General features: G+C 44.9%; 1 protein-coding gene across 1 annotated transcript; it reads right to left on the reverse strand.

Moving 5' to 3' along the window:
• Positions 1-3,962: 3,962 nt before the first annotated feature.
• On the reverse strand, positions 3,963-11,171 carry LOC134285655 (uncharacterized). Its single transcript, XM_062846845.1, has 2 exons — positions 10,033-11,171; positions 3,963-9,967 (listed from the first exon to the last, which is right to left on the reverse strand). Exon 2 carries the CDS (start codon positions 9,919-9,921, stop codon positions 4,549-4,551), a length of 5,373 nt encoding a protein of 1,790 aa, XP_062702829.1. The 5' UTR covers positions 9,922-9,967; positions 10,033-11,171; the 3' UTR covers positions 3,963-4,548.
• Positions 11,172-11,772: the final 601 nt, after the last annotated feature.

Raw genomic sequence — 11,772 nt, forward strand, 5'->3', positions numbered from 1 at the left:
TGAGTTTGCGTTGAGCAGTACGACAGATCGGCAGTTGGGATCTGATCGTTGAATTGTAATTGGAGTAAAGGATGTGTTTTCGCGCGCTATAGTCCGAGATGATGGCTAGTTGGGATGGTTCACCTGGGATCCCAACATGTATAAATGTCTCAGCTTTCAATTGATGCAAACATTTTGAAAATGGGTGGTTGCCATCATGGTGAAAAAAATGTTTTGTTATAAAAATCCAAGATGGCGGCCAAAATCAATATGGCCGACCCAACTTTTTGAAGAAGCTTTCGAAGAAACTTTCGAGTAATAACAGTTCAAATAAGCCAACATTTGACCAAAATCTAGGGGTCCTCAAAAAATGTTGTAGCTGTAACTAACGAGGGGTCCTTCAATTTCAGTAACCAAATGCATTTTCCTTACTTTTTCGACAAGGACTTTCGGCGATTTGCCGCATTAAGCATTTTAAAGACAATGTGTAAATAATGGGCCGGCCTCAGCGAGAATTACTCACCGCGAATTGAAAGAAATAAACTTTGAACTCAAGAACGTAACTGGAGTCTTGGGAGATTGATCATGTTTACATTTTTCGATACGAACAGCGTCGCTACGTCGTGTTTGACAACTGCACCGAGTAATTTGGTGAGTTAAGAAAATTAAGCGCTCGTGGGCGTTACCAAGTTGAGTGCCGGGAGTCCTAGAAACTTTGAATAATACAGTGTGTTACCAGGTGCTGACCTGGATCCGCTTTACTGTTACATTTTTCACTCAGTTGCATTATTTGGTTAACTACAGCTGCTCGGTATGCTGAAATAAAGGAAAAACGTCTGGACGATTGTTTGTTCCATTCGCCATTCTAATTATTCCAAAGAAATTCTCCAGACAGTCCTGGTTTAAGTTTCGGGTCGATAACTTTGCAATGCCGAAGTTCTTCGAGAGATCATCATATAACATTTTTAAACTGCTGATATTAAGCAACCAGCCTTCAATAAACCAAGGTTTTCTGCTTTGCTTTGGCAAAGGCTTAAGATTTGCTTCCTGAAAATACAGAAAAATAGGCAAAGAAAAATACAAACTTTGTACTCAATTCTATTCTATTCTCACTTACGTCAGTTAGCGTTTCGCACTTTTTATCCACGAATCGGAGACTTCCCAGCGCATTTGACATATCTTGAAGATACTCCCAGTGAGCCGAGTTTTCGGTGATTGGTTTCAAGTAAATCTATTAAATAGTTTTGATAACATTTGCCATAAATTTCTAAATAAAATAAATTGTAAGGAATTACCTTGTTCTGTTTGCGAGATTTATCCGTAGCGTTGAAGCAATCGAAAAGTTTATCTACACCTTCAACGTATTTAGCTGTTGCTAAACATTCCGGTGGTAGATCGGATGTGTCAACATACATTTTTATTGCTGCTGCCACTGAATTACTCAATGTTTGCCGCCACACCCACACGCATTTCACCAAACGCTGGAAGGTATATATGCTTGTTTGATAATTTCGGAGCTGCTCTTGGAATTCGCTCGGAGTCTTGGTCGTAGAGCATCTTTATGTGGTCCCACATTACCACCGCTTCTTCGTAAACAGCGTTGTGACGTATGAGATTGTTCCTCGACGACTTAAGCAGGTGAGGTGGATCATAAAAGCCGTATACTTTGTTACCATTATGCTCGAAGTATGGAACATCTACAGTTATTCCCAGCTTACTGAAGAGTGAACGATTAGTCGAGTTTTGATCGCAAATAATTAGCTTGGGGAAGAATCCTGCCTGTTGTATGAAATCCACCGCTTCTAAGATGATTGATTGCAGTTCATCCGACTTAAATCCCTTCTGACTAAAGAAATAGCCGATACTTTGTTTAAATCCTAGCACAACGCCTTTTATCATGACAACTAGCACAGACGCTGCTGCCACATCTGTTTGGTGTTCCTTTCCTGGGAGTTTCGTTGGAAATCCCAAAATCACGTCCGGTTTGCTTTTTCCATGGTAAGTCAAATTTGGTCGCAAAGTCATCTCATCCACCACAATCGATACAACTCTTTCTGCTTTCGACAGTGTTTGTGCTTTTTCACGAAGGAGTGTCTGGATATTGACACTGAAACCTTCCTCGATCTTGATGCGTTGCAACCATTTATTTATCAACGATACGCTCGGAAGTCTGAAAATGCTTTGCATTTCTCTATAAGCACGCGGAGAGCAATAATACACTCTTAAAGCCAACGATTTCAGCTTTTCTGAGTACCTCGCACCTTTGGCAGCTCTTGAAGCATTCCGCTGCAACTCCATGAACAGAGTATCAGTCACTTTACCAACTCCACTAAGCTTTCGCTTTCGATAAGTTTTAGCCTTTTTTTTCCACATGAGAACGGAAGCCGCTTTCCGTTTTATGGTTCGGGATTGTGAATAAGTTTTGCTTCGAAGTCGCATATTTTCCTTTTTCAGCAATTTTACAGTTTTGAGTAATTTTTGATATTTTTCTTGCGAACAGGCGTAGTCATGATCTGTATCTGCGTGGTCAGTTTTGGCTTTTTTCAATCTCTTGTTATTTGGGACAACTTCTGTCTTTCTGCGTTTTCTTTTGTTAGTATCTGTTGGGGCATCAACTTCTTCATATCCACCAACATAGATATGATCCTCGTACGAGATTTCGAAGCTTTCTTCGTGATCTGTTCCGAGATTAAGTGATGGAACCGCCCATTCTCGAAACCTGTCATAATGGGTAAAAAATAGGTTTTCGAAAAGTAAACAAAATGGGGAAAACGAGTATGCAATAATATTTCTGTTATTTACGATATCAAACACCCCAAAAACATGAAGAGAACCTTGGGGTAAGACACTGTGCAATCGAGAGCAACTCTGAGAAATTCAGAGTTACTCTTTTGATCGACGAATACCCAGACATTCCCAGATCTGCAAATTTCATTCAGCACACGCAACACTTTGCAGTTTGACATTGGTTTCAGATCACATTTGTTATAAATGGGAGAATATTTGAGGAACTATGGCGAATTCTGAATAACACTTCCAACACAGATTGTCTCTCGTTAGATCTGTCTTGTTTCTAGCTAGAAGCCTTAAAATGTATTATTCAATTGTACACACTAAGAATGAATCGCAGAATTTTGTGAAACTATTCACCGAATCTAAACTGTAAAATATGTTTTCACCGATCTTTCTGTGAAATTTGATGTTTTCAAATCTAACTGTCACAAATTCACAGAAAATTGGGTGAATGCAAACAAATTATCAAATTCTGTGAAATTTTTACATTAAGGTTCGGTGAACATTAACATTTCCACCGTACGCTGCGATTTTTACCGAACTTCTGTGAAACCAGTAGTCGGCCGGCCATATTGCTAAGTGCGGGCTGTCAAAAATTAATAGGTTTTTTATTTTATTTTTTTTTTTGCGTGAGAGTAACAATGTCATCGGAAAACTAAAGATAAAACAGCTAAACAACAAAAAATGAAGATTTTAAGATTTTTAACAGAAGTGGGAGATGCTGGTTGCTGGTATTTACAGTAAGTACTAATTTCCCAACCATAATATATGTTTTGCAGTCATTCTGTTGAATTTCAGTTCCCGGAACCGTCATCGCGTTGGGTAGAGCAACATCTCATGAACGATCATACAAGACAACAGCCACTTTCGTCCCATCAATTATGCCCTCTCATTGTACAGTGTTTGAACATTAATAAATAATACGAATTCAAATTGAAAAAAAAAACTTATTTTATTATGGTTTTGATTTGAGGAAGCAGCAAAATTTACCGAAAAAATCACGGAAAGTGCTGTGAAAATCTGTAAAACAAATCATTGAAATGTTCGATGAATTTTACAAATGAGCATTTTTGTTATTTACAGTATGTTCGGTGAATCAAAAAATCACCGAACAGTTCAACGAAAATTCTGCTGTTGAGATTTCGGTGAAATTTCACCGAATTCTGTGATTTATTCTTAGTGTGTGTTGTGGCAGGTCTGGGCTCACCTATATCTATTTCTCCACACGACGCAACGAAATGTTCCCTCTAGGTGCACTCGCAAGCACCTTTCCTCCGAATTGGGATGGCGATAGGCGGATCCTGGATTCCAACCGTCACTTCAGCAGCCACAAGCAAATAAGACACGATTTCACTACGGAATATACTCTTCATGCACTTCATGCACCTCATGCAGATATCCCAACTTTATTTGCAACTTAGTGATAGCGGTACAAATTCACTTGTATAATTCACTGGTCTTTATTCTGCACATCTGATCGTGTCGGTGGCTAGCAGTAATACTGACTTGACGTAGCATATAGGAACAACGAGTATTCCACACAGCATCCGAAGATGCAAAGAGTAACGAGAGAATCTCGAAATGAGAGAAATCTCTTAACTAGGGGTTGCTTATCGAATCTATAAAGTAACGAAACGTTGAAACCTAACATCGCCGCCACCTTTGAAATCTACGATTTTCAAAATCAAAACAAAACTGGCACAAAAACAAGTAAATACAATAGAGTTCAACTAATTCAATATCAAAGAGAATTCCAATGTTTACTTCCGCGATGATCTATCCATTGTTCACATGCTCATTACTGCCATCGTCGACTTGCTCGTGATCGTCTGATAATTGGGGTTCTTGTTGAAACGTTGTGTTTGATGATTCCGTTGGTAGCAGGCAAATTTTCGTGATGGGTCGCTTGAAGATGCCTTTGGAAGTGCGTAGTGTAGCTACGCGCACCAAGCCGTCTGCTCCAGGGTGCACTGCTTCTACACGGGCTAGTGGCCAACGAACGGGATGTTGAAACTCGTCGACAATTACTACCATCCTTCCTGGTCGTATTTGATGATTTGGTTGACGCAAACGAGTATCCTTTTGGAGTTCTTGGAGATACTCGGTTCTCCACTGATGCCAGAAACGTTGGAACAATTGCTGAAGCTTCTGGTGATGTGCCAGCCGTGACACGTGGATGTCGATAACGCTTGGACTGGGTACTGCATGCATGGTAGACCCAACGATGAAGTGTGCCGGTGTAAGAACGGTGAAATCATTCGGGTCCTCAGTCATGGGAACGAGAGGTCTCGAATTCATAGCGGCTTCTATTTCGGCAAGAACTGTCGAAAGATCTTCGTAGGAAAGTCTGGAGTTACCTAGCTGACGATGGAGATGCTTTTTGGCCACTTTGATAGCGGCCTCCCAGAGCCCTCCGAAATGGGGAGCTTTGGGTGGGTTGAGATGCCATGCTATTTCTTCTTCTGAGCAGAACCTTGCAATTCTATCGATGTCTGCTTCGTTGGAAAGCATTCCGTAGAGCTCGTGCAGCTCGTTTTTTGCTCCGACGAAATTTTTTCCATTATCGGAATGCAGGTGGCTAGGTCGTCCACGGCGAGCAACAAATCGTCGAAGGGCGGAAATGAAGGCCGGTGTGGAGAGATCACCTACCAACTCCAGGTGTACAGCCTTTGTCGTGAAGCACACGAACAAACAAATGTAGGCTTTTGTGGGTGCAGCACGCTTGTGAATAGCCTTGAGGTATACGGGCCCCGCATAATCCACTCCGGTAATTGAGAACGGCTTGCTAACGGTGACTCGCTGAGCAGGAAGTTGTCCTATCTGCTGGCTGGCCGGAACGGGATTGGCTCGGGCGCATTGGAAGCAATTTCTGATGATGCTCCGCACAAGACGTCGTCCATTGATTGGCCAGTACTCCTCACGCATGACCGATAAGGTTAGGTGGCCGCCACCGTGAATCAGTTTATAGTGGAAGGATTTTGCAATCAGCTGGGATAGAGGATGGAAGCTGGGGAGCAGGGCTGGGTGCTTGGATAGGTATGGCTGTTCCGATAATTTCAATCGTCCCCCCACTCTAAGAACCCCCTCTGTGTCAATGAAGGGACTAAGAAGCCGTAGTGAAGATCGTTTTGGCAGTTGCCGACCTTGTTGCAGTTCTCGCAGCTCTTCGTGGAAACAATCGGCTTGAGCAAGTCGAACCAGAGTCATTTTCGCCTGCATGAGTTCCTCGAGTGACAGCGTTTGGGATTTGACAAGTCCTGAGTTAGTAGGCTGAGTTCGAGATTTGGAACGAACATTGCTGACGAACCTTTGACATTGAGCGACTATTCTTGTAAGGCGGGCAAAGGAAGAATACCTTGAGAAAATTGGATTGTAGTACGGCGTACTCGTTGTGACGGCAACTACTACTCCTTTTCGTTCGGTTTCAGCTTCAGGAACTTCGGTGTGTCTTCGAATCGGCCATTCTAATTCAGGACGCTGCAACCATTGCGGGCCGTACTTCCACAAATTGCTCTCCACGAAATCGTCAACTTCCATTCCTCTGGATACAAGGTCGGCAGGGTTTTCGAAACCTGATACGTGACTCCAACGGGAACCATGTGTCAAAGTTTGCACTTCAGAAACGCGATTAGCAACAAAGGTTTTCCAGGCACTGGGAGGAGAACTTAGCCACTGGAGAGCCACTGTTGAGTCGGACCAGAAGAAAGATTCGTCGATGCTCATTTCCAGAGCCGCTACGATCCGGGAGTGCAGCTGTGATCCTATTAGAGCTGCACATAATTCGAGTCTTGGTATGGAGAGTCTTTTAAGGGGTGCGACTCGGGACTTAGCCGCCAGTAGTTGTACACAAATGTTTCCTTCGGTATCTACACATCGGGCGTACACACAAGCACCATAAGCAGCTTCGGAAGCGTCAGCAAAGGTGTGCAGCTGGATGACCGAGCTCAGCTGAAACGCATATCGTTCGACTCGGAATCTTGCCAAACCAGGAAGCTGTTCGCACAGACCTTGCCATTTGCGCTTGATCTGATCTGGAACTTCTTCATCCCAGGAACACGAAGCCAACCACAACTCCTGCATCAGCATTTTTCCCCGAATGACGATCGGTGCAATTAGTCCCAAAGGATCGAAAAGTTGCGAAATTTTGGATAAAATTGTTCGTTTTGTAGCTGTTTGTACGCGCAAATCAACTTGGAAATCGAAACGAAATTGGTCGGTTTCTGGCTCCCACAAGATTCCTAGGGTCTTCACAGTCTCCCCGGGGTCGAATCGGTAAGTCGATTGGGTTCCGATCTGATCGGCAGGAAGTCCTTGCAACACATCCAGTTTGTTGGAGGTCCACTTTCGCAACGGAAACCCTCCCTTAGCTAGCATGTCGGTTAGCTCTTCACGTAGTTGGATGGCTTCAGCAACAGAAAAAGCGCCACCGATGAAATCATCTACACAGAAGGACTTTTTCACAACCGGAGCTGCGCGTGGAAAGGCAGGTCCTTCATCTTCGGCCACCTGTTGCAGAGCCCGTGTAGCCAGAAACGAGGAGGGCGCAAGTCCGTAGGTGACGGTGAGGAGCTCGTACGATTGAAGGGGATCAGTAGGATGGAATCGATACTTGATTTTCTGCAGGGGAGTGTCTTTCGGGTGTACTAGAACCTGGCGGTACATTTTTTCGACGTCGGCTGTCATAGCTACTGGAAATTTGCGGTTTCGTACGACGAGATCCAGCAACTCATCCTGTATGGTCGGCCCCACACACAGGGCCTGGTTTAAGGAAAATCCGCTTGAGGTTTTACAGGAACCATCGAAAACTACCCGGGTTTTGGTGGTAGTGCTGGCTTCTTTCACAACCGGATGATGGGGAAGAAAACATTCCTTGACACCTGGAGCAATGCCATTCGGAACCAGCTTCATGTGGCCTAGCGACAAATATTCAGACATGAATTTATCGTAATCTTCCTTCAACTTAGAATCCTTGGTGAACCTTCTCTCGAGCATTTCGAAACGCCGGACTGCAGTTGCTTCGGATTCTCCAATCATCTCGTCAAAGTTCGGTTGTTTGGGCAATTCGACAATGTATCTACCTGCCTCGTCGCGAGAAACTGTAGATTGAAACAATTCTTCGCAAGCCTTCTCTTCTATGGATAGGGTGGATCGAGTTCCGAGCTCTTCAATTTTCCAAAAACGCTCCATGGATTCTTCTAGAGAGGAAAGGGAAGTGGTAACGGTTTTGCAGCAGATGGATTCCTGGCTTGAGGGGGAAACGTTCGTACCGCCGGCAACTATCCAGCCAAACACGCTGTCAACCAGGTCTGGAAGTCCTTCTGCAAGTTTGATTCGAGCAGCAGTTGGGAAGCAATCGAAGAAGTGTTGAGTTCCGAGTACCAAATCAATCTTGCCCGAACGATTGAAACTGGGATCAGCGAGTGAAATATCGCTAGGAAGTTTCCAATCGTCTACCGGAATGTCTTCAGCAGGAAGGTTGGAGATCATCCGCTTGAGGACCAAGAAAGACACTTCTTTGGAAAAATTGTCCTTTCGAGAAGAAATGCTTGTTGTGACCGACTCCGTTGCATGATCTGGCTGCTCCCCGATCCCATGAACGAGTACGTTCACCTTCTCGCGCTTCAGTCTCAAAAGCTGAGCCAATCGGTCTGACATGAGGTTGGGTTGCGAAGCACTATCCAGGAGGGCTCTTGCAAAATGCTCCTTTCCATATACGTCAACAATACGGAGGACGACCGTCAACATGAAGATGGTAGGCTGAGGGCTTCGCAGTACGCTGCTACACTGAACGACGGTAGGTTCATCTACATTCGACACCGATTGTACAGCAACTCTTGATTGGGTTCTGGAATACGAAGTTGGTGGCTGATTCGATCTTTGGCTGGACTGCGGAACTGCTTGGGAATTTTCACCGTTGTTTCTAGGGTAACTAGGGAGCTGACCGGGGTGGAGGAGTGTGTGGTGGTTTTTCCTGCATACCCTGCAGGAGTAATTGGAGGGGCAATCACGTGCGAAATGGTCTTGGCGGAAGCAGTTCAGGCACAAACGCTTGGAATTCACCGTCCGCAAGCGGTCGGCCAGAGACATTCGTTCGAACGTTTGGCACTTCACCAGCGGGTGCTGCTGATCACAAGCATGGCATTTCGGAGCGAAGTTTTCGGTAGCGGAATAGGACGACATTTTGACTGGCAATTGCTTACGTTGGCTTCCGTTGGGAAATACTGGTGGACTTGGGTGAGAAGAATGATTGACGGAAATCGACTCGAGCACTCGAATCCGTTTCTCCAAAAACTCGACGAGACATGCGTACGATTGGTCGCCAACCGACTCTGCGTGGTCCTCCCACGCCCGAATGGTGTCATCGTGAAGCCGCATGCACAATAGATGTTCCAGTAGGGTACTCCACGATTGCGTCGGCTCTCCCAACTGCTGCAAAATCTTGATGTGCCTTTGGAACTCGTCGACCGTTGAATGCAAGGCAGCGGCGGTTTCCTTCTTCATTCGTGGAATATCCAGCAGGTCCTGCAGGTGACGCTTTTTAAGTAAGTATTCGTTGGAATAGCGATTGACTAGCGCCTGCCATGCTAGTGGATAGTTGGCAGCACTGATGGAAATCGTTTCGATGATCTGCGCGGCGTCTCCCTTCACTGCAGCCCGGAGGTAGTGGAACTTCTGGATCGGAGGTAGTTCCTGGTTGTCGTGGATCAACGCTTGAAAAGTGTCGTGGAAGGTCAACCACTGCATATAATCACCGTCAAACTCTGGTAGCGAGATAGTCGGCAACTTTAAACCAGCCAAGGTGGACACAGCGCGAGGAGGGGGTTCAGCAGGGAAATTGGCTTGCGAAATGAGTGGAGGCGGTATTTTAGATTGAAGTCTTGCTTTTAATCGGAACAGCCTGGGTTCAAAGGAGGCACGGTATTGCAGATTTAAAACTTTACCTTCATTGGTCTCCTCCAGATCCTCCAGCGCCGTCTGCACATCCTCCAGCGTTTGCCATAACAGGTCCAGGTTCTCCAGGCGTATTTGCACCTCGAGCCCATCCCGTTCGGCAACGAAGTCCTCGACGAATTGTTCCGCACGGCTCAACGAGGCGATCAGAGTGGTCCTTCGGGTTGTCAGCTGGTCTCTGGTACGTATATCGCTCATCGTAGATCGTTAGGATTGGAAAACGATCGTTGAAATTGAAGAATACCTGCCGATATGGAAGACCAGGTAGACCCGGACGATAGAAAATAAAATGCTTGGACGGCTACTAACCTGACCCAAGGCTTGGAAATGCCTTGTATTCAATTTAGACCGGAACGCAGGAACAGTGTATGCCTAACACGGCACAGAGGGTAGCTCGCTTGGTTGGGGACTCGTCCTTTCGAATCACCCACTGGCTATTGCTTGGATAGAACACACTCGTCTCGCGATCGATGTTCTCCGGCTACGGCTGATTTGATTCGCCTCCTTCGGCGGAGGGCTGGATCACAAATGCGGCCGCCACCGTGGGCGGAGTATAGCAGGTGTTGGGAACTGCTGATGATGGTTCGGCACAGGGATTTCAGCTGGGTGGCACTCCGGCAATTAATAGGGCACAAATCCACCGACGAAAGACAGTATCGCATGCAAAATTGGAGAAAAATATCTAAAGGCACCCGTGGGGAGATGCGCAATACTTGGACAGGTACTTTACCTGATAATTGATTCAAATTGCCTTGAATCAATCAAGAAAACAGCTCAGGAAATCGGCATAGCACAATGGCGTCAACAGCATGCAAAGAATTGACAAAGGGATCCTCTTGGCGGCGTTTGGAGATGATGATGGCGTTCAACTGGAATGGCGTCGAACAATAGTGCTTGGGAAGTCCAGCGGAATGCAGCACGTGGAAGATGGCGAAAGCGGCAATGCCCAAGATCCTGGTCACGGCACCATAAAATATGTTGTGGCAGGTCTGGGCTCACCTATATCTATTTCTCCACACGACGCAACGAAATGTTCCCTCTAGGTGCACTCGCAAGCACCTTTCCTCCGAATTGGGATGGCGATAGGCGGATCCTGGATTCCAACCGTCACTTCAGCAGCCACAAGCAAATAAGACACGATTTCACTACGGAATATACTCTTCATGCACTTCATGCACCTCATGCAGATATCCCAACTTTATTTGCAACTTAGTGATAGCGGTACAAATTCACTTGTATAATTCACTGGTCTTTATTCTGCACATCTGATCGTGTCGGTGGCTAGCAGTAATACTGACTTGACGTAGCATATAGGAACAACGAGTATTCCACACAGCATCCGAAGATGCAAAGAGTAACGAGAGAATCTCGAAATGAGAGAAATCTCTTAACTAGGGGTTGCTTATCGAATCTATAAAGTAACGAAACGTTGAAACCTAACAGTGTGTAATATCTTATATATATGTATATTAGGAGAAATCCTCTGCTAACGTCCTGAAACCTCCCGCAAACTCTCCGCAAAACCTTTAATTCCTTTTCAATACTGAAACTTTATAAAACACTTCGAAACACTTGTACTTCCCAAAACTACCAGAAACGTCCCGAAATCATCTGAGGCACCTGAATGACCAAAAATTGTGTAAAGTAAAGATTTACCCCGAGGAATAATGGTCAGTTTAATGATATTTCTTTGATAACGGCAAGCAACCACCAGGATTTATGCTACAGTGCCAGTAGAAGCGCTAAACTGATAAACGGCCGAAGGTTGTTGTTGTTGTACACATCAAATCCACTAAAACTCGACTAACATGCGCACAACGGATGGAGAATGCTAGTGTAACAAATTCTCTGTTATTGCAATGCATCTAGTCAAAACTCAAGAGTATAATGACTTTGTTCAGAATTTGCAAAACGCCAGTGATTTGTCATACATGCCTGTTTCCTTTATCAGTGGCAGACAAGGCTAGAGATGTGAATTCCAAAAGTAGTATTTAACCCATATTATTAATTTGAAAAGGTCTTGAACATCACCCTGCCTCTTTCCCTACG

Source organism: Aedes albopictus, chromosome 1 (genome assembly GCF_035046485.1).
Source record: "Aedes albopictus strain Foshan chromosome 1, AalbF5, whole genome shotgun sequence".
NCBI classification, from domain to species: Eukaryota; Metazoa; Arthropoda; class Insecta; order Diptera; family Culicidae; genus Aedes; species Aedes albopictus.

What these genes read in the sequence shown, in the direction of transcription:
- LOC134285655 (XM_062846845.1), bottom strand. Translation starts at nt 9,921, where the DNA reads ATGAGCGATATACGTACCAGAGACCAGCTGACAACCCGAAGGACCACT.